Source organism: Platichthys flesus, chromosome 12, assembly GCF_949316205.1.
Source record: "Platichthys flesus chromosome 12, fPlaFle2.1, whole genome shotgun sequence".
In the NCBI taxonomy this organism is placed as follows: Eukaryota; Metazoa; Chordata; class Actinopteri; order Pleuronectiformes; family Pleuronectidae; genus Platichthys; species Platichthys flesus.
In genome coordinates this window covers 24,143,582-24,171,103 of record NC_084956.1, presented here as the reverse complement: position 1 = coordinate 24,171,103, position 27,522 = coordinate 24,143,582, and the positions used below count along the sequence as shown (strand labels likewise).

The following is a 27,522-nucleotide window of genomic DNA, read 5'->3' as shown; positions in this document are numbered from 1 at the left end:
TTTTTAATATCCGTACACTTTTCAACATAATTTACTCAAAACATTCTGCATTCAGCATGTCACATTCAACAATCAGATTTACCTTTTCAACTTAGTCCATCAGGGTTTAAATACCTAGGTATTAATGTAACTCGCTCTTTATCCAGCCTTGCATCTGCTAATTTCACTCCTCTCACTGAAAAGATTTCATCAGATATTCAGAGATGGGGTAACCTCCCCCTTTCATTAATTGGCAAGATCAATGTTGTTAAAATGAATATTTTACCAAAATTTCTATTTTTATTCCAATCGCTTCCTCTTTTTTTGCCCAAATTTTTTTTGGACTCACTGGACAAGATGATACGTTCTTTTATTTGGGGTGGGAAACCACCTAGGGTTCTTAAATCTATTTTGCAGAGATGCAGACTTAGTGGAGGACTTGCATTACCTAATTTTCAAACTTACTATTGGGCTGCTCACATTCATAAACTTTGCTATTGGTTAAAATCTCCTGGATCCTCTTGGTGTAAATTTGAATTATCATCCTGTAGGGGGTCTTCTATACCTGCTCTACTTTATTCCTCTTTACCTACAAGACCGTCTTTATATACCGATAATCAAGTGGTTCTTAACACTCTCAAAATCTGGTATCAATTTAGACGGTACTTTAAATTTGAAGCTGCGTCTTCCCTAGGTCCTTTAAATAACAACCATTTATTTCCTCCGTCACTTTTGGACTCGACATTTTCAGTGTGGTACAACAAGGGTATTACACAATTCAGATATTTACATGTAAATGGTGTCTTTGATAGTTTTGCAAATTTGTCATCTCGTTATGACCTCCCTGTTACTCACCTGTTTCGCTATTTTCAAACTCGCAACTTTGTGGCTAAGTGTTTTCCTAATTTCCCCTCTTTGCCTACAGAACACCAGTGGGAAACCATGCTATCATTTGTTCCTCATAACAGAGGAATCATTTCAAAGCTGTATGATTTTATCTTAGCTTTTAGCAACCACTCTAATGCTAAACTTAAGTGTACATGGGAAAGGGAACTGGGAATACAAATACATGAGGAGTCCTGGGAGCAGGCCATAGAGAGGATACGATCTACTACTTCTTGTGCTCGTCTTGGACTTATTCAATTTAAGGTCCTATACAGGACACACTTTTCTAAGTCTAGACTGTCTGAACTGTATCCAGAAGTGGAAGACTGTCACCTTAGCCACATGTTTTTTCTTTGTCCGGATCTGAAAGGTTTCTGGGCGGGTTACTTTACTATTATGTCCACTGTTCTTGGAGTAACCCTCCAACCTTGTCCTCTGATTGCTATATTTGGGATTCCTGACTCTTCACTTGTACTTAACCGTACACAAAAGGACATCATAGCTTTCACATCTTTAATCAGCAAGGCGTTCCTTATTGTTACACTAGAAATCTGCTAAATATCCTTCTATCTCCCAGTGGCTCAAAGACGTAATGTTTTTCTTAAAACTTGAGAAAATTAAATATACGTTGAGAGGATGTACAGTCAAATTTTTCCACAAATGGCAACCCTTTATTTCCTATTTCACTAATTTGAGGGTACTTCCCAACTGAATGTGTGCCTGTTACTGTTGTATCTTTTATTATTGCATCAATAACAAGTAATATGTGAGTTGATCATGAGGTGCTGAGTGTGGACGTGGGTGGGGGGGGGTTGTTCATTGTTTTTACACGGTACTCTGTACTAATTTAATTCAATCTGATTATCTTCTTCTATATTCATATGTGTTTATGTGTCCGTGTGCATATCCATGTGTTTAAAAGAAAAAAGGAAAGGAAATTGTATCTCTTTCATTGGAAGTATTGTAATGTATCTTTCTAATAAAAATATTTTGAAAAAAAAAATAAAATAAAAAATAATTAAACAGTGGATAGTCTGTACTGTGTTCTAAATACTGTAAAATGTATGCAGTGTTTTAATATCAATATTAAATGATAAGGAACAGTATGTCTACAGATTAACAATTACCTTACATGATATTTTGGGTTAGGGTTATTTATTTATTTATTTTTGTGGCAGCTAGGGCAGGCAAACTGGAGCTTATTCAATAATGTAAAAACCAACAATAAAAAAGGACACTTTCGCTCTAGGATTTCAAACTACGGGTCCTCAAGCCCAAAGAAAAACGGCCTAAAAAAAGACCCTCCGATGTTATAGAGCCGATCGATTTTAATCCAGTTTGTCAGACTGTCTGTAAGTGGGTAGTAGTGTTTGTGTATGTACACATGATTTCTCAAAGTTATGTGATGTTACCAGTGTTATGTTTTATCTTGTAATCTGAACAGAGATTCTTTGGGTGATGTGCACTTCAAATAAACCAAGTTGGGCAGATGGCAACTTGTGTTGTAAACCTGTCACTTCTTTGTTGAAAACTGAGATCTAAGCAGGCTGAGATGAATGTACTCCTTTATCCTGGTTGAGCTAATAATGATCAAATCATGTGTTTAACAGGAGAAAATAAACCTTCACATTTTCTTCATTGCTAGGTCTTAATATTGCCAGATCATCTTAATTCCTTCAAGCCAGCAGCACCTCATAAAACATTATCTAAAGGGGTGAAAGAAGTCATCTGCTTAATCTTCACGTTGCAATTCAACTGTAATCCTGGCATTCCCATCATATAGATCTACGCGTTGACATGCAGAGTTGCAGGTGTGACCATTAGCAGGCTCGAACACAGAGCTCGTTGGTAACATGAGTCATGTTCACGGTATTCTCTGTGTACATTGTGTTTACAATGCACAATTTAGCGAGCAAGCAGGTAACGAAATACAAAAACATAGTTATAGAAAGAAAATATGTAGCTTTTCGGAATATCAACATATTTCTATACATATTTTACAACTACAAAAAATATAGTAAAAACCTGAGAATTTTTTTTGAAATGTTGATTTCAACATTTCTGTTAGTTATTCAGATGTTCGCTGCTGGTGGCGCAGGTTGTAACCAGTCGCTATGCCATATATGGAATTGTGGTATAAAGGCCATCATTGATGTCTTAAATACAATACAAAGAAAGGGAATGCGCAGCCAGTCCTCGGTGATGTGTCACGTCCTTTCTCTGGTGAATATGAGATTTTGCTATGAGGAAGAAGGTGCAGGTACATATGCTACTCTGTCTGTGTCAGAGATCCTTTTTACCATCAAGGATCGCTCTGTTAAACAAACACTTTTGATACTTGTCATTCTGTCACCTTGTTGTGGAGCATTATTTTGTTTTAAGGTCTTTTTGTCTTTTTTACAAAACTGCCACAAGTACAACTACCACTTCAGTTTCTTTTGAGTGAGAGAGGTTACCTTAAGTAGAACGAGGAGGAAAACATAAATAAATAGGCTGCATGAGTTAAAAAAAAAGTATGTTTAATTTCAAAGAATAAAATGACCAGAATACTATAAAACGTACATGCTGGTGAGCAGTGGACCATGTAAAAACACAGGATTGGAGTGTGCATTCACATTGTCCACCACCTCTACTGTGCCTTTTCTCCCTCTTGGGCCAGTGGCAAGTCACCAAGATACAGAACCAAGGCAGTCCAGGAAATAACCTCAGTGCTCGGGAAGAAAAGTTCATAGGTACACTTCTTTGTTTCTTGTCATATATCAGTATGAAAAGTCCCTCAAGTCTTTTTCCTTAATGACCATGGCCATGTGTTGGGATCTTTGCGCTGCCAACGCACAAGTGCCGTACAGTATAATCAATTCTGTTCTTGGTATGCTGTATAAACAACAGCTGTGGCTGTCATTATACTGCCAATGTAGACACAGTATTCAACAGCAGCAATAAGGACATACATGGTAGGGATATGACTAGAGATTGAGCAGCAGGAGAAAATAGGCTGACAGGTTGTTCATGACATGAGAATAGTTAATGACAGAGACAGAAGACTGACATTAGGTCTCTCTTAGTATTTCTTACATAATCTGAATAACATGCTCACGCTCTGTAGAGACTTAAGGAAACAAACTTAAGATCCCTGAGGTTGAGTTGGATTACTTTGTCTGAAGCATGACCAGAGAGACTCACTGAGATCCAAAATACGTCAAAAATAATTTAGTTAACTTATTATAAAGTGCACAACTCATAATCGAGATAATGAGCTACTGCAGCTATCAAAAGAAATGTCAGGCAAGAAATCCGGTCTTTTTTCAGTGTCAAGATTAAACAATGTGACAACACAAAAATGTCTGGTCTGTTTTGGTTTGATAGGAAATAAACCTGGTATGAACTAGGGAAACATTGTGGTAATTTGAAAAAGAAAAAAGGGATGAGATTTGTGAAATGTTTCCATTTGATGGAAAGGCGCAGCCATTACAACATGGGGTCTAGAGTTAGTTTTCAGACTCAAGTTGTAATTATCAGCTCATAACTGGTTCATAGCTCAACTACATGTTTCTTTAAAGATCAGAGATTATGGGAATGTAAAATGCCACTTGTCATACATGCAGTCGCAGATACATGTGTGAATGTATGTCTGAGTAATTGCTGTGCTTTGATTACATTTTTTGTTGTCTTGCAGCTTGTCTTTTTCGCTACAACATCCTGTCTCTGGTGTATTTCCTCTGCCTGCTGCTGCTGCCGTGGTTCCTGTGTCCTAATAAACACACAATCCGAGGTAAGCCCATCAGTCTATGTATTATTATGGCATTTTGCACCTATTTGTTTTCTTTGGACTGCAGGGTGTCAAATTATTTCAGTTACTCTAACTACTGGAGGCACTTTCTGTCCTGTGTCTTGTAATCAACTGTACAGATATAAGGTGATATGAGTTTCAGGTGGCAAAGAGAATTTGCTGCCTAATTAAATGTCCCACTGGGCAGGAGGTACTCTTTGTTTTGTAGTTCTACCTCTGTAGCTGACAGAGAAGTGAATATTCAGTGATGGTGGCCATCTGCCAGCAGCAGTTGTGTAGCGGTTGTGTACTCTCTCGTTGCGTTGTGTGATTGAGACCACGATGGAACCATTGGCAGCCAGCCGTTTATTCTGGTGGAATATTTAACATGGGAAATGCTCTTTGAGAACCCTCACAATGGCAGCCTCTCCCAGCCGGGATATACACAGACTGAGCATTTACATGAAAATAAATATCACATTAAACAAATAACTCACAAAATATTTGAATGGGCGTTTGGTGACATACCTGGTGGAATATTTAACATGGGAAATGCTCTTTGAGAACCCTCACAATGGCAGCCTAACATGGGAGAAAGACAAGCTGAAGTACACTTTCATGGCGAAGTCGACGCTAGCTAAGTAGCTACGACCAAAGCTAATGGTAGCCAAGCTAGCGATCCTAAGACTAAAGTCCATTTAAAAGTAATTACAGATTCCAAGCAACACAATATATATGTACAAACAACCAAGTATTAATACAGTATTATGTACATTTAGACTCCCGTAATACATCGCCAAAGTGTGGATTCATGTTTAACTGCTCTGACTACCTACCTCTCCCAGCCGGGATATACACAGACTGAGGAGAGGAGGCAGCAATGTAAAATACAACCCCCGCATTCCGCTAGAGGGAGCTCTAGCACTCCAACCAAGGCTCCCACTACCACAGCCAGCGCAAGGATCTCGCTGGCAATGGCAAGTGGGAAGCATTAACCCTGCTACATTCCCCTCTACTGATTTCCACTTGCCCATCCAAAGAACAACCATACAGGTGCTGTGAGAACCCCTGAAACAAACCAAATCAGGCACAGTAAACAACATACAAATACACAGTGAATAACAAAACAAAAATTCAGTACTGTTCATACTACAGATATCAAGCATTCCAGTCATTGACCATCCCTGAAGAATTAGAATGAGGAAGGCTGCAAAGCCTCCCAACACCCATAGGAAAACATGCCCGTCTACATGTTAGGCCACCTGATACCTCATAATTCACACAGTACAGTTGACAACCACCTGGACCCACAACATTCTATGTCACACAGGTCCCTGCACCATTCAGAGCTTTACCCTTCCTGAGGAAGAAAGGAAAAACAACCAAAAAAAAAGACGGCACTTTAATATACACAAAGATAAATAAATAACATAAAATAAAAAAAAATAAAAATCCATAAACCTTAGAACCCAGCAAAAACTCTCTGGTGCATATTTTGGATGAGCCTGACCACAGGTCTAATAATCCTCCCACCTCTAGATCTCACACCTAGCATTATATCACTGCCAGCAGTATCGGGCTGAGGATGCTGTACCCTGTCTACAGTCAGGGAACCTACAACAGAAGACTGCAAAACAGGTGCTGACACAGGGTCAAGTCGCAAGTCAGTCTGGTCCGAAGGACAGTCAACGTCAGCCGTCAAGTCAGGTGGAACTGTCCAATCGTCTGCATCCCCAGGTAAGTCACAGGAGGTAGACTGGGCCGGAGGGTCAACATCCTCCTCCAGGTCAAGAGGTGCGTCACAAGAAACAGTCCGAACAGGTCCGTCAGCCAACAAGGCATCCAGCGGATCCCCATTAGAGTCTTGGAGTCGTGAGATCCAAGAAACAGTCCTGTCCTCTGAATCACTATCAGGCAGGACGGCAGAACCCACATCACCATCCGGAAAGGAATCATCTACAGCAAAGTCACTCACACAGGAACCGTCATTTTCGGACCCAGGTGGGATAGGCAAGAAGTTGACAGGCATTATCAAATTTCTATGAACCACCTTCTCTCGATCCGTTGTACAGTTCTTGATCCTGAAGGTGTGTGTGTTTTCGTGTTTCTCCACAACAGTGTGCAGGTGACTGTCCCAGCGATCAGCCAACTTTCTCTTCCCACGCTCTCCTTTGTTGGCTAAAAGAACCCTGTCTCCAACTTCCACAGCCGCGCCCCTGAACTTCCTGTTGTATATGGCAGCTTGTCTCTGCTGCTGTTTAGTAGAGGAGGTCTGAGCGATTTTTATGGCCTCTGCCAGATCATGCCTGAGACCCTGCACATAGGCGCCATAATCCACCAGCAGATCATCCTGAAGGACAGACCCAAACAACAGGTCGACTGGCAGCCTGGGCGTCCGCCCAAACATCAGCTGAAATGGAGCAAACCCTGTGGTCTCGTGCACTGTAGCATTATAGGCGAAGGTGAGAGATTTCAGATGCTGCGGCCACCTGTGCTTGGCCTTGGGCGGCAAGGCTCTTATCATTCCACCAAGGGTGCGATTGAATCTCTCAACAGCTCCATTGCCCATGGGGTGGTACGGGGTGGTGCGCGATTTCTGGACACCAGCAGCAATGAGCATCTCGGCTATAAGACTGCTTTCGAAGTTGGCACCCTGGTCCGAATGTATGCGCTCAGGAAAGCCGTATACACAGAAGAAGTTGTTCCAAAGTTGATTTGCAACAGCTTTTGCTGACTGGTTTGGACAGAGGTATGCCTGAGCCAGTTTGGTAAAATGGTCGGTAACCACAAGCACATCAAGTGACTTGTTGGAAGTATCTTCAGCCGACCAAAAGTCAATACAAACCAACTCGAGAGGCCTAGATGTCACTATGCTCTCGAGTGGCGCCCTGCCCTCCGGCTCTGGAGACTTGCTAAAGACACAGCGGCGACAACACCGCACATATTCCTTCACGTCTCTCTCCATGCCTTGCCAGTAGAATCTCTGTCTAGAGAGGTAAAGCGTCCGTCTTTGGCCTTGATGACCAGCTTCATCATGCACACCTCTGAGGACCTCTTCCCTCAGTACCAAGGGTACAACATACTGGTACGTCTTCCGCTTTGTGACAACATCCTTTGAGACACGATAGAGGACGCCTTGTTTGATGGAAAGTTTCTCCCAATGCCTGAGGAGCCTCAAAGTGTCAGCTGGCTCATGCCCACGCTCACGCCTTGATGGACGTCTCTGCCTCTCCACAAAGTGAAGCACCCGACTCAAGCAAGGGTCTGCACGTTGTGAAGCCATCAACGTCTCTTTAGGCAAGGGACGGATGTCGGAATGCTCACGTGGTTGGATGGATTGCACAAGCTGAGGAAGGAGAAAGGCTTGGGGAGGCACATGCTCCTGGCCCAATGACCGCTCTAAGACAGCTGAGACTGCCTGATTGGAAACGGAAGGGCCCAAGGACACTGCCACAGCACTGCTGAGAGATGGCATGACTCGCGGATTGCAGGATTGACGGAACGCATCCTGCACACTGTCAAGGTTCAAGGCGTTCGCCTCCACCATGAGTGCATCATACGGGACCCTGGTGAGACGATGAAGCATACTGGGCTGCACAAAAGGCTCCCGGCTGAGGGCGTCCGCCACAACATTCCTAGATCGGGGATGTATCTTATTTCAAAGTCGAACGGGGCGAGCTTAGCCACCCATCTCTGTTCACAAGCATCGAGTCTGGACTTACTCAGAATGTAGGTCAACGGATTATTGTCCGTCCATGCCGTAAACGTGCGGCCTCTCAGCCAGTGGCTGAATTTGTCACAGACAGCCCACTTGAGCGCCAGAAACTCCAACCTATGTGCTGGGTAGCGAGACTGGGCATAGTTGAGAGATTTGCTGGCGCATGCAATCGGACGTGCTACATTATCCCCCTCAGCCAGTTGAGATAACACAGCACCCAGACCATTGGAGGAGGCGTCCACCGAGAGCAAAAAGGGCCTGCTGAAGTCTGGGTGAGCCAGAGCAGCATTATCTAGCAAAGCTAGTTTTAGCCTCTTGAAAGCCTCTCCGCATTCCGCTGTCCAGTCAGCAGAGGTAAGTTTCCTTGTTACAGGCGTCTTCCTCTTCCCCTTACTGTAACGTGGCCTCTTGACTCCAGAGGTAAGTGCAAAGAGGGGCTTGCTGATCTTCGAGTAGCCCTCAAAGAATTGCTGGTAGAACCCAACCATGCCAAGGAATGATCTTATCTTGGTGGGAGATGGGACAATGCCGGACTCATCCATCAAGTCTTTCTCGCTGAGATTTACAATGGCCTTGACATTCTCAGGGTCTGTGGCAATGCCATGTTTGTCAATGATGTGCCCCAAAAACCTCACAGATGGCCGCAGGAGGTGGCACTTTTTGGGGGCTAACTTTAGATTGTGCACCTTCAATCTCTCAAAAACCATTTCCAGCCTCTGCAAAGCTAGCTGTTCGTTAGGAGCAAAAACTAAAATGTCATTCAAATAGCAGAGGAGGCTTAAGAAGTTTTGGTCACCAAAGATAGCCATCATCATCCTCATGAATGTTGCCGGGCTGTTACACAGACCCTGCGGGAGTCTGTTGTACTCATAAAGCCCAAATGGGGAGGTGAACGCAGTAAACTTCTTATCCTCCTCGTGTACTTCCACATTGTAGTATCCCGAGGTCAAGTCCATGGTCGAGAAAAATGTATTTCCCCCCAGAGCTGCCAAAGCGTCGGCCTGGTGAGGCAGAGGGTGGGCATTCCTGACGGTACGCGCATTCAGCCAGCGAAAATCCGTGCAGAGACGCAAGTCTCCATTCTTTTTCCAAACTAGGACAAGCGGCGATGCATACTCACTCGCAGATTTCCTTATGATCTCTCGCTCCTCCATCTCATTCAAAGCCGTTCGAAGCTTGTCATAGTGAGATGGAGCCAGCCGACGATACGGCAGCCTGAAGGGTTTGCTGTCACTCAGGCGGATGCGGTGGACAAACCCTTTAGCTGTACCGCAGTCCATGCTGTGGCGAGAGAAGATGGACTCATACTTTGTCAGTAGATCAACCAGCTTTGCTTTCCAGAATGGAGACAAATCAGCTGAGTCAATGTCAATGTCCTGCAGACCCAAGTCGTGAAGGGCTGACCTACAAGGCCTGGGAATAGAACGCTCAGAGTCAACTGTCAAGCTCTTCTCGCTACCCGTGTCAGTCAGGTCAGTAGTCTTGGCTACATTACATTCAACACTGTCAGTCTCGTCAGTCCTGTACAAATAGTCATTGTCAAAGTCCTCAAGTGCCACACAGGGGGACGCATCAGCAATCTTGCAGTTCCGTCTCAGAGTCACAGGCTTATTGGAGGGGTTGATAATTCTCACTGGGACCCAACCATCGCCCCAGAGCGGCGTCACCAGTCGCCCTACCATGACGGTCCGTGGCACTGTGCGTGACTGACTTGGTTCCACTACCAGTGTGCTTCCAGCAGAGAGGCACACATGACCAGGCAAGCGCCCCCACACTAAGTGTTCTCGCATAGGCTCTAAAGTCACAGCATGCTTCAGCTTGACTGTGCCCACTTTTTCTGGGATTTCACTGCCTCTCCATTTCTCCACAGTGGCCAACAGCTGCAGAAGACCTTCCTCCTTACCAGACGCCTGAGGCGAAAGAGATGCTGTCTCCCCGAAACTCCCAGAGTGTTTAGCCATTCGAATGAGGTGTTTTATAACGTTGCTGCCCAGAATCAGGTCATCACTCTGACCATCCACAATGAGTGTGGGCACGGAGATCTGGCAGTCATGGACTTTCATCTGCAGCTCGCAAACACCTACAGGACATGTCCTCAACCCTCCACAGCCAATCAGCACAACTGATGTCGGGGCAACAGAGTGAGGGGAAATAACACCTGCGTCCTGCAGCTTTGGAAGTAAGCGTGAGCTCATAGAACAGGCCATTGAACCACTGTCCAACATGGCGCGCACCTCCACAGCATCATGAATCATCACACTAGTGTTGAAAAGATTGTCTTTCGCAGTCAGTCGCTGCGTGTTCTGAAAAATTAAAGTTGAATCACTGACCGTCGTTGTACAAGCATGTGAAAAAACGGACTGAAAAATCATCGTCATATGGGGATGCGCCCGCTGACCCTCCACTAGACCCCTCCTCATGTGGGTCAGCTAGTTTCCCTGCTGTGTGGGTGAACCGGCCAGGGCAGTGGGTGAACCAGGAGCTGGTGGGGCTGAGCAAGTGGCAGCTTGATGCCCAGCAGCATGGCAGCGGAAGCATAGACGTTCGTTCCGACAGTGGGATGCAGTGTCATGGTCATCGCAGCCACAAATAGCGCATGGCCCCCGAGCCCGGGTGCGACCGACAGGTCTCTGTCTAGACTGCCTGTAACGCTGAGGAGACTCCCGCTGTAACAAACGCTCCAGCAGAGTGACAATATGCCCAAGAACGTGACTCTCACCTGACGCCGGCCCACCGGTCATGGCAGGTTGTGCAGTAGGAGTCACTGCAGTCTGCACGTGACTATGCACAGCATCAACAGCCTGGGAATATTGCAGGTGGTCTGTTGGACGTGCAGCTGAACGGCGCTGCTGAAGACGATTTTTGTGATGGTGCTCATCAAGCCGTACCTGCACATCCATGGCAGTCCACTCCTCCAGTGGCCTACAGCTGAAGACCAGAGACAGTTCTCGATCGGGACAGTGAGTGATGAACATAACAGTCACTTCCCTAGAGGAGTCATCAATAGTTTTGCCTTGCCTTTTTAGCCCATCCGTAGCTGTGTCGAGTGCCTTGTTAAGCCGGATCCAATAGTCAACAGCACTTTCATTCTCTAAGGGCTTTGTGTCATAGAAGTCAGCTAGAGGCATGAAAGAAGTCACAGACTCACTAAAGTGTTGCTTGAGTATGTCGAAAATGGGCTGAGGACCTAACCGTAAGACCAAACTAGGCTTGCTACGCACCCCCACTCTCACAACATCACGTGCTCTACCCTGTAGCCTGCCCATTACTTCTTCCGCCTGATCACATAACTGAACATCCCTCTTAGTCAGATACACTTTAACACAGTCTTCCCACTCAGAAACCGAAAGTTTGTCAGTCTTGTCCCCCCTGAAGGGATGCGGTTCACCGCTATGCTGGCTAACAGTTAGGCTCATCTTAGAGAGATCAGCAATGGTGGAAGGGGCCAAAGTAACATCACCAGTTGGGGCGGGCCTAAGACAAGAGGCAATGTTCTCCCCAATACTAGTCCCTATCTGCTTAACTAAGTCAGTTAATACATGCACAGGGACATGGTCCACATCCCTACCCCCAGAAAATGCAGATGGACCAGCTAACTGATCAGCACTAGAAGAAACGTCACCACCCTCAGCACCATTCACTTTGGCCTGTTGAGGAGTGGATGTCAGGGGCCTCCCCCGAAAACCTCCTCTCTGGAGTGATGGGCTAAACATAAATGTCTGACCCCTGCCTAAAGCAGATAAGTTCAGCTCATCCATCTCCAATGAGTCACAATTTCCCAAAACCAAAAATGTACGGTTGAGCAGTGAAAATAGTAAAGAAATAAAAACACATACACAAGTAATGACACGTCACTGTTCAAATGTGACGTTCAACTCAAAAGCAAAATAAAACAAAAAAACAAAAAAAAATAAACTCAATTTGCATTATATGCACGAGAAGGCGAAAGAAAAATAAAACACATATCTTTACAAGATGGTCGGCTGCAACCATATCCCTTGGTTCGAATTATTCCTCTCTTTTTTTTATTACTGAACCTGTCTACTCGAAGCAGCACGGGCGACTCACAGCACGGCCACGTCGTCGGTGCTCACGTGCTACGTGTCGAATGGCGATCCTCAATGGCGCAGCAGACAGGCAGAGAAGACCGGGTCACGGCACCATTTGTAGCGGTTGTGTACTCTCTCGTTGCGTTGTGTGATTGAGACCACGATGGAACCATTGGCAGCCAGCCGTTTATTCTGGTGGAATATTTAACATGGGAAATGCTCTTTGAGAACCCTCACAATGGCAGCCTCTCCCAGCCGGGATATACACAGACTGAGCATTTACATGAAAATAAATATCACATTAAACAAATAACTCACAAAATATTTGAATGGGCGTTTGGTGACATACCTGGTGGAATATTTAACATGGGAAATGCTCTTTGAGAACCCTCACAATGGCAGCCTAACATGGGAGAAAGACAAGCTGAAGTACACTTTCATGGCGAAGTCGACGCTAGTTAAGTAGCTACGACCAAAGCTAATGGTAGCCAAGCTAGCGATCCTAAGACTAAAGTCCATTTAAAAGTAATTACAGATTCCAAGCAACACAATATATATGTACAAACAACCAAGTATTAATACAGTATTATGTACATTTAGACTCCCGTAATACATCGCCAAAGTGTGGATTCATGTTTAACTGCTCTGACTACCTACCTCTCCCAGCCGGGATATACACAGACTGAGGAGAGGAGGCAGCAATGTAAAATACAACCCCCGCATTCCGCTAGAGGGAGCTCTAGCACTCCAACCAAGGCTCCCACTACCACAGCCAGCGTAAGGATCTCGCTGGCAATGGCAAGTGGGAAGCATTAACCCTGCTACAGTTGCAATGTATCTGCACTTTGAAGATTTTCAAATGGGATTACGTTTATATTTAATTTTACAAGGAAAGGCTGAACAGAGGTTAAAGCGGTGATTGTGTTTTTGTGTTTTTGTCCATATAATAAGTTTTATGTTAGACAGAGTTTACATGGAATAAACGGTACATCCCAGCCGTTCTCTGTTCCGAGTGGATATGTACTCAGCAATAAATACTTTATATGAATACTTGACTCATTCAGAAAGGCACAGTATATTGTCAGGAGTGTTAGTCAGAGCTTGAGTGCTTATAGACAGATGATGGGCCCTTTATGCTGATTCATTAATCTGGTCGGATTATTGATAATTTGACAGCAGTGGTGTAAAGTAACGGAGTAGAAGTACTTTGTTACAGTACTTAAGTCGTTTTTTTGAGGATCTATACTTTCCTTGAGTATTTATATTCATCAGGACTTCTACTTTTACTCCACTACATTTAAAAGAAAAAATATTTACTTTTACTCCGTTACATTTTCATTGAACACCTCATTACTCGTTACAAATTCAAATCTGAATATAATTATAATTGTCTCTCATCGCGATTGGATTATCCGGACTGTGCGTGTTTGCGCAATACCGACGGTGTCTCGCGAGGATAACCTGAGGGCGGCACGACTACACGGAGTAAACCACCATGGCTACCTCATCCACCGCTGATGCTGAAGACACGGCCGAAGAACCAAATCCACCACACCCGTGGCCGTATCTCGCGACCATGTTTGCCTTCGTGGGGGTACAAGATACATCCTATCGAATGAAGTGCCTCTTGTGTCTACCGAGGGAGACGGAAATAATGGCGTTTCAAAACTCTCCGTCGAACCTCAAAAAACACATTCAGGTAAGTGAATTAAGTAATGGCAGCCAGAGTCATGTTATGTATTGTGCCAGGAATAAGTGCAAAAGTCTCGCTGGTAAAATATAGTTTGCCAACAGAACAGATACAGTTGAGCATTTTACTTAACATGCTTAACATGCGTGTCTACAAAGTAGACGCGTGCATGCGCGTCCAGGTATGGTCCAAGTGTAGGCGTGCATACACAAATTGTTGTTTGGATTCCATGTAGCTCATAATTGTTATACTTCACCACATTTACAGCTATTTGTAGAGTATATTCTTTCTGCTGAATCTATGTATATTCTGTATGTCCATTGTCTGAGTGCAGTTGGTAATTTATTCTCCCATTTATATTCTCTGGCTGCAACATATTGCATATGGAGACTTCTTCTCTTCGCTGAAGAGCTCTCATGTTACTCAAGACAGCTCCAAGCAACTAGATGGATACCTGGCCCTTACAGCAGAACAGATGGATGTACTGAAGACGTTCCCTGCTGTCTGCAAGTTGTCTGTTAAGCTGAACACACCTCTGCCTGCCTCTGCAGCCTGTGAACGACTATTTAGCATTGCAGGACTTGTCTTCAGCCCTCGAAGAGCTCGGCTGGATTCACGCAATTTTGAGAATCAACTTCTGCTAAAGATGAACCACAAGTTTGTTGACTTTTAATAAAGCACTATGACAAATTAAAGTCATTATAGGCGTTTCCCCATGCAACTAAACAACCTAAACCTCTACCAAAGTTTTACCACTGCATTGAGTTTTTAGGTCTCTTTATTTCAAAATTGTAAACTTTGGTATAGGTTTGGGTTGTGTAGTTGCATGGGGAAACGGGTCTCAAAATCAGACCTTATCAATCACTGTAAATATAAACAAAAAGGAAAAAAACACTGTTGGGTTTTGTAATTTTATGCATTGTCAGTTCATGTTCTACAAGTGTCGCCTTAAGACCTGTTATATGGCATGGTTGTCATGGCACAGTAAGAATACAACCCGACATTTTTTGTTTAAAGTGGTTAAAGTTCTTTGTTAGAAAGGGAGAAAATGTTATTTAATATTTATTTTAAGTTTCATCACTTCCAATTTCACTTGTTCATGTATGAGTTCTATATTATTTTATAAATAATAATTGAAATCAGTTGAAATAAAGTCTGAATAGAACAATTTCGGTTGTTTTGTTTCTGTGTAGGCCTACTATAAAAAGCACCTTACATTTTTAATTTGATACTTGTACTTTTCCTTTTGATACTTAAGTACATTTCAACACTTGATACTTTTGATACTTAAGTACATTTAATATGAGCTACTTTAAGACTTTTACTCAAGTCATTTTCTGACTGGTGACTTTTACTTTTACCGAAGTCACTTTCAGGTAAGATATCTGTACTTTTACTCAAGTATGGCTTTCAAGTACTTTGTACACCACTGTTTGACAGTGTACCCACTTATACAAAACCAATATAAATGTATATTACATTCATACTTAAAATATTAAACACCCTGACATGTTTCTAGATCAATGATGTTATGATCGATCATAATGTATGATCCTTAGAGTGGCTAGATCTTTCATTTTATAGCAAAAATACCAACTCATCGTGTAATAAACAGAAGTTGCTTGTTTTAAGGAGATATGTGATGGTATGACAAAAGTTTTTTGTTGTTACAATGTAAATTGACTTTTATATTATAAAGGGAATATATATATATATATATATAAAACACAACTAATTTATATATATACCAACATAAGTTAAAATGTCGTCATAATAATTGAATCATCAGGTGAGTCCCGCTCCCAAAAAATCTTTTGGGATGTAATGGGCTGTCACATGGACTGTAGGACCTATGGAACATATAGACATATCAGCACACATCAGAAATGTAACTCCAACAAGTCAGTCAACAGTAGCTGCTCTGTTCCTTCCTTCGAGTTTAGCAGCGATAGTGTTTTTCACCCAGTACTTCAAACACAGAGAGCTAAATAAGTGCTGACATGAAAAATGGGATTTGTCAGCTGTGTGTTGGAGCGATGTTTCACTGTTTGTGTTCATTAATGCTGTCGCGCTCAATCCTGTACTGCTTATATTACATTTAGTCACATTTTAGCAACACATTATGTTTTCTGTCTGCTAAAAGTGTGTTTTTGTGTGTGTGTTCCTCTAATTAAAGATTACCTTTTTAAGCATAGACCTCACAGAGGGATGACATTCTTGGAAAGTGAGGACATTTTGGGTCCTTCGCTCCTTACTTTTTCAGAAGGGCTGTATTATGATTAAAAAATATTTTTAGGGATAGGATTAGAATTAGATTTAAGTTAGGGTTAGGGATAGGCATTCAGTTTGGATGGTTAAGGTTTGATTAAGGGGCTAGGAAATGTATTATAATGAGTGTCCTCACTGAGCCACAAGTACAAACATGTGTGTGTGTTATTCTTGAATATGCCTCAGTATATAACTTGGGGTCAAACAAGATTGGATTCTTTCACACTGTCTATTAATAAAGACATATTGATGCATTAGTTTGTACCACACAGAGAGGATGCTGTGTGTATACAGCTGTTTGCTTGAGATGTTGAAAGTATTCACACTTCCTTTTCGGCTTTGATTTACCTTGTAAAATCTGAATTAGTTGTGTTAATTAAATTAGTAACTTAACCTTAAATGTCACCTGAAGATTGTCATATAATACCTTATTGATTTTTCTTAATTTTGATGGTTTATTGATCAGAAAGGGTTATAAATTCTATATAGCATACACATACAGTACATGCAGTGGCATTTATATCACATATGATACAAAGAACACAGTATTCTTAATTAAAGTTCCAACAATTAGTTTCCACTAATAATTCCCACGCTGCTGACAATAAAATGATCCTTGCTAAAAGGAATCATGATCTTTAGTCCTAGTTGCTAATAGGACAAAAGTCATGTTCCCTCCTTTTTCTAGTCTGTCTCTGTTAAAGACACTTTTTATGATCCAGTGATAAAAATGTGTGGAGAGGGTTTTTTTTTTTGGTGGGAGACTGGGTAAAGTTAAAGGTGTGCAGGGTTGGGTGTGGGGTGCAGAGGGGAATTCCCCAAATGGAAAACCCTCTGGCCTGCCAAGACACTGACACGTGCGCAAACACACACACACGCTCTCACACACACACACACAGACAGATAGATATATAAATTGAGCGGGAAAAAAAAATTCAAGCATCTAAGTGGAAGCAGCAGCTTTTGGCTCTGAGGAGAATTAAGAGACAGTTTTTAGAGTTAGAGATTACTCAACACCTGGAATGGTTTCAAATATTCAATTATTGCGTTATGCAGCATGTCAAAGACTTCTATCCCTCTATAGTTATACTTTAAGAAGGGGGTTGGGATTTTGTTAGTCTAGGTTTTTTTGTTAAACAGAACAGACAAACCCGCAGGCAGACAAAACGTGCGCGTTAGACGATCTGTAAGAAGTTATTAATGGACTTGAGGATGCACACCCTGCAGTCTCTATTGTTGCTGGTGACTTCAATAGGGCTTATATGAGGAAAGGTCTGCCTAAATATCATCAGCATATTAACTTTCCCACCCGGGGTGACCAGACTCTTGACCAGACCTGGACATTGTACGGCCCCCGGGCCGCATCCGGCCATTTGGCTGTCTGAGGTCAATGGAATATTAGGAATCACACGTAAATAGGTGAACATCATGGAAAGAATACAACAACATTTCTTTTATTTTGAAGGTGCCTTTTTTTAACATCTACCTGACGTACATACTGAATGCCCGTGAGCGGATGATGTTTTGGCGAACGGAGTTAAGAAGAGATGGGAGTTTAAGTCCGCAAAAATGTCAGCCCACGCTAAGACAAGAAATATCGATGGGAAAGCCATGTGCTTAGTTTGTGGAGAAAAGATCGCTGTTTTTAAGGATTACAATTTGAACCGCCACTACGAGACAAAGCACGGAGAGACTTTTACGGACGAAATGTAACGAGAAGGATCGAGGACATCACTGGAAATCTCGAGCTTCAGCTGCTAAAGAAAGTGGTCGATTTTGACTTTTTCTCCTTGGCTCTGGATGAGGGCTGTGATGTCCGCGACACAGCCCAGTTACTAATCTTTGTACGTGGGATGACGAAAGACTTTGACTTTACTGAGGAGCTGGCAGCAATGCGGTCAATAAAAGGGACGACTTTTGAGGCAGTTGCAAGATAAAGTGAGGGAAATTCACCCGCGGTCATGAAAAACCTGGAAAAGTCATGGAATTGTTATATGTTTATTTCCAGTCCTGCAAAAGTGCTTGAAAAAAATGTAATCCCAAAAGTTTTGGAGAAGTCATGGAGATTTGTTATATTCATATTTTCATTTCGTTAATTTACGCTGAGTTTTAGTTAATTCATATGCTTTTAAAAGGAATACGCTCAAAATATAAGCAGGCGTACGCTCTCATACTAATTGTAATGTTCGGTGGGGAAGCAGGTGAGATAATGCACTACACGCCAGGGAAGTGTAGATTTAAACATGCTTGGCTACAAATGGAAAAGTACATGCCATGTGTTACAACAGACGTCAATCAAACTATTGACTCATTCATTTGTGTAATTAAAGGTTTACTGTATGCTTTGAAATTCTCATTGTTAGCTTAAATACTAAATTTAGTCTCACAAAATGTCGGGTCATGGAAAGTTGGTTTAAAGATGTTATGTAGAAGTCATGGATGTGTATGAACCCTGTGTATTATACATCAGGAGGTGTTGTGTAAGTCAGTGCCAAAAATGAATAATTTTACTGATGTCGTAACTAAATTAGTTAACTTTATCAGGGCAAGAGCATTGAATCTCAGACAGTTTGTTGCACTTTTAGAGGAGCATGAGACTGAACATGGAGACATAGGCTACCACAAAGCTGTCAGATGGCTCAGTCTGGACAAAGGGCTTAAAACAGTATGGGACCTGAGAGCAGAGATTCAAGAGTTTTGTGAAAAAAAAGGCAAGGACATCCCAGAGCTCTCAGATGCAGACTGGATGGAAGATCTTGCATTTGCTGTTGATGTCACTGCAGAAATGAATGAGCCGAATACCAAACTGCAAGGCAGGGGCCTATTTGCACATGGAATGTACAGCCTGGTGAAGGCTATCATAAGAAAGTTGCAGTTTCTTTCAAGCCAGTTGGAGGGTAACATTCCCAACCACATGCCATCTCTATAAGAAGCCACACCATCAGTTGATCACCTCCGCAGGTACACTGGTGGCAGAGCACTTTAAGTCAGCATCACTGCTGGAGTTTTATTCTTCTCTCAAAGAGGAGAACTTTTCATACGTGAGGAGGCATGCTCAGAAGATGTTGGTTCTCTTTGGATCTACTGACATATGTGAACAAACATTTTCTGTGATGAAGTTTAACAAATCCAGATACAGATCCTCTCTCACTGATGATCACCTGTCAGCTGTCCTTCGTATATCCACCTCAGATATTCAACCTGACTTCAGTGCACTTGTTCATGCCCAAAACAGACTTGATTTCTCTCACTTAACAAGAAAAAAACCCGCAAACGGGGTGATTAGACTATATGCAAATAGTAATAGCGCTTTGTATCCAGTTAATTTAAAGCTGATCTTTGGAATATTGCAAAAAAATTTCATTATTTGTTCACAACTGTTCTTTTAAATGTTGATTAAAGTGTGATATATTGTTGGCGTTATTACTTTGCCTGCCTCACTTTTTCATTGCCTAACCATAACATTGACTCTTACCTGTAGAAGCTTATCAAATTAATATGATTGGAATTAAGTTCAGCTTATTGGTCCGGCCCTCCACAACTGTCCATGGTTCTCATGTGGCCCCTCGTTAAAATGAATTGCCCACCCCTGCTCTTGACCATTGTTACTCGCAAATACGGAACAGCTACAAACCCCTCCCCCACCCCGCTTTTTGGAAGTCTGATCATGCTCATCCCATACTACAGACCACGCCTAAAACAGGAAAAAATGTTTTTTCAGGCAGTTCAACGCTGGAGTGCTGAATCCATTAGCCCTCTCCAGGACTGCTTTGAAACCACAGATTGGCAGATGTTCTGTGTTGCAGCTGATGGGGACATTAACGAATACACAGACACTTCATATATCTCCAAATGCATCGATGATGTCAGCCCTAGGGTCAGTGTCAGGACTTTCCCAAACCAAAAGTCCTGGGTAAATGGTAATGTCCGTGCTAAGCTCAGAGCACGGTCCTCTGCCTATAAATCTGGTGACCCGGAGGCTTTGAGGAAGTCCAGATGTGACCTGCGGAGGGCCATCAGAGATGGAAAAAGAGACTACAGGGACAAGCTGGAATCCAACTACTTCAGCTCTGACCCCTGACGCTTGTGGGGTGGCCTGCAACACATCACTGACTATAAAAGGAGAAGTAGCAGTGATGATCAGCAGCATGCCACCTCCCTACCTGATGACCTCAACACCTTCTACGCACGGTTTGAGGCAACCAACACCTTTCCAGCAGCATTTGATGAGGGTAAGCTTCCCGAAGGACAACCCCAACATGACATGCCAAGCAGTCCCGCTGCAATCACAGTCCATGGTCAGCAACCAGCAGGACCACGATCCACCATCCAGACCAGAACGCCACTCCAGTCCTCAGTCACCGTCCACCGCCACCCACCACGAGCCGCCGCCGCGGTCCTGGTCCAATGCCCGTACCCGATGCCAACGCGACACAGGGTCCGCCACCACGATCAGCCCACACGACACAGAATCCGCCACACAGGTTCCGCCACCACCACCACGATCAGCCCACACAACACAGAATTCGCCACACTGGATCCACCACCGCGACCCCCTGTGCGCGATCAACAAACTGCAATCCATGGTGTGGCAACAGAGGCCCTGGATCTGCGGGTGATAAAGCAAAGGGATTCCGGGGAAGGGGGATAGGGATGGAGAAGAGGAAGGAGAAGCTGGAAAAAGAAGCTCTGTGTGTCATGTGTCATAAAATAGAACAAGTAACGTTCTGCCGCACTAATTAGCTCTAACTATAAGCTTTATCAAAAAGGAAGGTTTTGAGCCTACTCTTAAACGAACAGATGGTGTCTGCCTCCCGAACTGAAAGTGGTAGTTTATTCCACAGCAGAGGAGCTTGATGGCTAAAAGCTCTGGCTCCTACTCTACTTTTAAAGACTTTAGGGACGACAAGTAGGCTTGAATTCTGGGAGCGGAGTGCTCTCTTTAGGGACACTAGACTGAAGGGAAACGCCTCTCTCTTTGTCACACATGTTTTTTTTGCATCAGTGTGCCTGAGATGAACGTGATCATGTTTCCCATGAGAAGTTAGGAGATCTCTATTTATAAATTGACTTCAAAGAGAAGGCTGGTGAAATGTTGTGTCATTAAGAAAATGGCTTAAGCAGATGTATGTTCTGAGCTGTGATGGCTTTGATTGTCTTAGTTTCTAACAGTCAGCTGTGCTTGTGGCAGCTCAGCTCTGCCTCCTATACTAAATGTTCACTGACTTACAAGGTTTCAATCAGGAGAGACTTCGATTCAACGAAGATCGGAATAAGGGAATTCTATACACTGGTAGTAGTTCAATCGATCAATCAATGAAATTGTATTTGTACAGCCCATATTAACAAGTCACAATTTGTCTCATAGGGTTCAACAAAGTATGACACCCTCTCACCTTAACCCTCAACAAGAGATGAAAAACTACCAAAAAACCTAAACTTAGAAACCTCAGTGAGCCACATGTGAGGGATCCCTCTCCCGGGACAGACAGAAGTGCAATAGGTGTAAATAGATGCCATGTGTAATGGAGAACATCAGAAAGATGAGAATAAACAGAATGGAACAAAAAAGTAAATGAATTAAGGAGTTATTCTCAGTAATGGTAGAGTATGTGAGTAGTAATCATATTGTATATCAAGTAAACAGTCCACATCGATCATGGTCCACCACCACCATCCACAATCAGCTGCCAACACAATACAGGATCCGTCAATATGATCATGATCAGTTGAGGTTGAGGATCCAGATGAGGTGAGTATGATTCTGTTGAAGACTGGAGGAGATTGGGATGGAGGTGGGTTATGCGCGTCACTGAATGACGGCTGATTGCGGAAGAGAGATTAAAAGTTTGTCAGCAGCCGCATGATTGGTTGGAAATCAATGGCAGAATCTGATTGGCCATTTAGAAACGTCCACAATCATGTGATCAATAAGCATAGAACGAGTAAGAGATTTGAGATTGATTGAATGGGGGCAAAGTCTTCCTGAGTGAACTTCGATGAGCTTCATAAGGGAAAAGGTGACGTAAAAGTGCTACTTGGTGGTTTTTCTACAGATTTTGGTCACACTGCTGCTGCTCTCGTATTCTTCAAAGGAGAATAGACATATATGAGCAGGTAGAGATATATATACAATAAAAAGGGACCACAGTCAATACTATAAGCCAATACTACATGTTGCGTAACACTGAGTCTCACACATATACACACATACACACCCATACACACATACACCCATACACACACACGCACACACGCACAAACACACACACACACACACACACACACACACACACATATACACATACATAAAAGAATGGTTGTAACTTGGTGTTAGGGTGTTTTCCATCCAGAGGTCCGGGGCTGGAAATACAAACAGTGGCAGGGGAAGCTGCTGTGACTGCATCATTGTGACCAGACATACGCTGAGCTCAGTCAGCATCAACTCGAAGCCAAGTGGTGCCCTCATGTTAATTCTTAGCACCTCTTTCACGTGACACCATCTGAATAATTTCTTTGAATTTGTTAGATCACAAGATTAATCAGCAACTATGTTGATCATGTGGAAGTCATTTTAAAAGCAAAAATTACATTTACGAAGCTGGTCTATTTTTATCTTCTGTAGAATTTCTATGCCTCTGCATTGGCGACAGCAGTGGCGAGAGACATTATGTTTTCGGGTTGTCCTTCCATCTGTCCGTCCGTTCGTCCCATTCCACTGAATACGATATCTCAAGAATGCCTTGAGGGAATTTTTTCAAATTTCGTACAAATATTCACTTGGACTCAAGGATGACCTGATTAGATTTTGGTGGTCAAGGGTCAAAGGTAAAGATCACAGTATTTGAGTCCACAAAACACTTCTGGAGTCGCAGGGGTAAACTTTGCTAGAGCATATCCAGAAAAATTGAAGTCAATGGTGAATCCTTCTTCAGATGTAATAAAACAACAGAAACAAAACACAACATGCCTCCATACTGCTCGTGTGGTGTCATTGACATAGGGGTGTCTGAGGTCACCAAAAAAAAACAAGCACTTAATCTATTGTCTAATTCTGGTACAGTCCCAGTTCTCCTTAGTATTCTTTAGCCAGCTTACTTCAATTTGGTATCTAGGGAAACAGTGTGACTGTACTTGATGTGGTCCCAGTAACGGTCAAGACAAGAAGTTTGTGGTATTAAAGGGTTTCAGAAACTTGCATCTCCAGCTATTATGAGCCTAGAGGAGAAAACATACATCACAGAGAGATAGAGAAGAATTTAAGAAGATCTACAGGTCCTTTAAGTTGTTGAAGGATAAATTATTTACTTTTGATGAAGCCTTGTCAACGGTTTGCTTCCAGTTTTTGTGCTGAGAAACATACCACTGTGTTTTCTGTCTCTTGGTACAATGGTTCAATCAATATGCCACATGTGTTCCTTTGTGTTCCTTTAAGCATTATAGTGTGTTTAAGTGAAATTATTTTCTTCTAATTATTTTGTCCTGTACATTAAAATTATGTTTACACATGTTTGATTTACATCCTTGTCTTTTTGTCTTCCAGGTCACACTGGTCGTTTTATAAGAGCAGTGTTCTGTACCAGTCTACTATTTCTACTGGCTCATATCTGCTTTCAGACAGTCCTGTACACGTACCCTCCACTCAACATTGGCATAGGCGATAACTGTTCACAATGGGACAGCATTACCAGACATATAGGTGTATCCAGGTATGTAACTTGTGTTTGATTATGTGTAGCTCCACTTATTCATGCAGCTTTCATTGGTGGTAGGAGGAGTGATGGGGGGAAAGTAACATAAAATTAGAGCAGATAAAGACTTATAGACAGAATAAACATAACAGACACACGTCAGCTGAAGAACATAAACTAAACAGCAAAATTACTAATCTAATAGAAAATACATTTCTGAAAACAAAAACATTAGGAATGCAGCATATAGAGACTTATTGCATGGAAAATCTGGGTATTTTATGAAGTAACAAGATTTGAAGTTGGATGTGCTCTAGGTAAAATGTTTGACCGCCTTAGCCTTTTCCCATACTATGTTGTAGGATTCCTTTGGATGACCCTTGGAGTGTGTTACGCCTTCTATGTCCTGATCTGGGCGTTTGTGTGGTTTCCTTGGTGACAGTGATCCTCTGCAGTAGATTGGTCAGAAACAGAGAAATGGTGGCTGCTGCCAATATTACATCGGTGAGTAGTTACATGAGTGTTTGTAATTATTGTATTATTATTTTTGCAATTATCTGAGGCTTTTATCCAAAGCGACTTACAATAAGTGCATTCAACCATCAGGGTACAAACCCAGAACAATCATGTAAGTACATTAGCTTCAAAAAGCCAAACTACAAGTGCTTTAACCGCCCTAAGTTAAGTGCAAAATATGTGGAACTAAACATAATTATTACAGTTATTATTAAAAAATATATATTAACACCAGAATTGACATCATCTTCTTAAACAAGCTGTAGACGGAAGGGATGTGTCTTGGGTCTGCAGCGGAAGATGTATAGACTTTCTGCAAACAGTCGTGATTTTGTTGAGTGGCTAGCTCACAGTGAGGGAGCCACAAGCTGATTGGCTGATGAAGAGCGGAGTGGGGTGTAAGGTTTGATCATGTCCTAGATGTAGACTGGTCCCAATTAGCTCGGAGATGCTGCATTCTCGATCAGTGCAGAGTCTGGATGGCACTCACAGGTAGACCAGCCAGGAGGGAGTTGCAGTAGTCTAGGCGTGAGATGACCAGAGCCTGGACCAGAACCTGGGCTGCCTGCTGTGTGAGAAAGGGACATATTCTCTTGATGTTGTGCAGCATGTATCTACACTATCAGGTTGTAGCAGCAATGTTGGCAGTAAGGGAAAGTTGACTTTCGAGTGTCATACCCAGGCTCCTTGCGGTCTGGGTAAGGGCTACAACAGAGTTGCCGATGGTGATAGTAAGGTCAGGGCTCGGTCTTGATTTTCAGGTAGGCAAAGATTTGTGCTGCTACCTCTGTTTTAGACTTGGGAAAAGAGAGAATTAGTTGGCTTTAGTGCAGCAGAAAAATATGATGGTTTGACCCCGAATGACTCATTTTTCTTGTGTGTTGCTTCATGTGTTTGCTTTTATGATGGCCTGACGCTGCACTCAGTGGGCTGATCATGGTGGTGGTGGCGGACCCTGTGTGGCAGATTCTGTGTTGTGTGGGGTGCTCGTGGTGGTGGCGGCGGACCCTGTGTCGCGTTGGCATCGGGTACGGGCATTGGACCAGGACCGCGGCGGCGGCTTGTGGTGGGTGGCGGTGGACGGTGACTGAGGACTGGAATGGTGTTCTGGTCTGGATGGTGGATCGTGGTCCTGCTGGTTGCTGACCATGGACTGTGATTGCAGCGGGACATGTCATATTGGGGTTGTCCTTCGGGATGCTTACCCTCATCAAATGCTGCTAGAGACTTTAATCTTTAATCTTAAAGACTTTAATCTTGATGATGTTTTCCTGCACGTGGCAACTATTGCACTTCTGTCCGTCCTGGGAGAGGGATCCCTCACATGTGGCTCTCTCTGAGGTTTCTACGTATTTTTACCCTGTTAAAAGGGTTTTTAGTAGTTTTTCCTTACTCTTGCTGAGGGTTAAGGACAGAGGATGTCACACCCTGTTAAAGCCCTATGAGATGAATTGTAATTTGTGAATATGGGCTATACAAATACAATTTTATTGATTGAGTGATTGATTGATTGAGGGAGGCAGAGATGGGGACTAGGAAAGATCGAGATAGATTGCTCTAAATTGTTCTAATCTTGCTATGACACACCTGTATGCTGCTTGCTGTCTGTCTTCTATCTTTAACACACTCCTTTTAGGACACAGGGTTCAGACTTTGCTCTAATTATTACCTTTTGTCCTTCCTGTTATTTTAAGGAATATAATTTATCTTCATTCTCCCTCGGCCGATTTTCAGATTCTGTGGGTTTCTACCTCTCTGTTTCTCTTTCATTGTTTCTGTCTCCAGGGCTTCCGACCAAACAAACAGTAGAGAGATGTAGGGCAGGAAAGACTGAGTCAGTGGTTTTGAGCGTTTTTCATGTTGATGTGATAAACCCTTGGTCCCTACTGTCTTTGCTTTGTAAAGAGCAGGGTCTCTAATGATTCCAATATCAGTATGTAGTTGATTGTTGTATCCAACACCTCCAGAGCAAGATATCTCAAGAACTACTGGCTACTGGTTTCTATGATATTTCCTGTGGGTATTCAATGGGTTCAATGGTCAGGTCACAAATTACCATTGATTGTGGTCCATGTCAAGTTAATGGCATCAAATTATGATTTTTTTATGATATGTGTTGTTAATGATCCACTTAGGATGAATCTTCATGTTGGCTGACCTCACTGCCTTTCCTCAATTGACTTCATCAATCTATATTTTTGCAATCTGAAGTAGATTTTCTTTACGTTTTTCCTTTGCATCCCTCAGCATTATTTTTTTGTTGGTAAATGTGGTATGCTTATGTCACACATTTTTGCATCTTCAAAACGAAAAACAAGGATGTAAATGCTATAAATTACACATGTCTCTATCAATATTTTGCAGGTGGGTGGCTCCTATGATAAATTAAACTCACAGGAAACTATGATGATTGGCCAAACTTTGCAGGATTCATGGGGCCTGCTGGAACTGACAAGTTACAATTATGATGTTTAAAGCTTCACTAACAGTTTATATCTTTTAGCCTCCTTAATTAAATCAGCTAAGACTTACTGGCGGGCATAGTGGAGCATTGACCAGGTAAAAAGCCACATATTTTCCTCACTAGGTGGTGGAGACCAGATATAGAGAAAAAAGTAAAGTGAATACTGGAAAACCATCTGGTCAATACCTATGATTATAAAAGGACCTTACAAAATGCAAGAGGCATAGTATACCTTGGATGGTTTCCAGACTTTCCCATGGTAGACTTAATAATGTAGCATATTTATAGAAGTCATTATGGTCCCCAAGCCAACTAATGACCCCTGTCTGATTTAATACTTCATGATTTATCACATTATAGACATCAGTCTCCCTATTTTTGTATTGTAAACTTACATTAAATTAAAATGACACAGTCTGTGTTCACTGTACGCATGACACCCCTGTCTTATAAAGTAGACTCAAACCAAAATAAGCTTTACTAATACGTTTAT

At 42.7% G+C, this 27,522-nt stretch overlaps 1 protein-coding gene across 3 annotated transcripts in view; it reads left to right on the top strand.

The window, feature by feature from the left end:
* The window catches only part of piezo1 (piezo type mechanosensitive ion channel component 1 (Er blood group)), a 114,102-nt gene that overhangs the window by 39,125 nt on the left and 47,455 nt on the right, over positions 1-27,522 (top strand). For all 3 annotated transcript variants that reach the window (XR_009923916.1, XM_062400808.1, XM_062400809.1), the window contains exons 2-4: positions 4,541-4,636; positions 23,902-24,067; positions 24,412-24,553. Coding sequence is in view for 2 of the 3 variants with exons in the window: in XM_062400808.1 (XP_062256792.1) it covers positions 4,541-4,636; positions 23,902-24,067; positions 24,412-24,553 (404 nt within the window). In the remaining variant the exon portion in view is untranslated. The remainder of the gene's footprint in view (positions 1-4,540; positions 4,637-23,901; positions 24,068-24,411; positions 24,554-27,522) is intronic.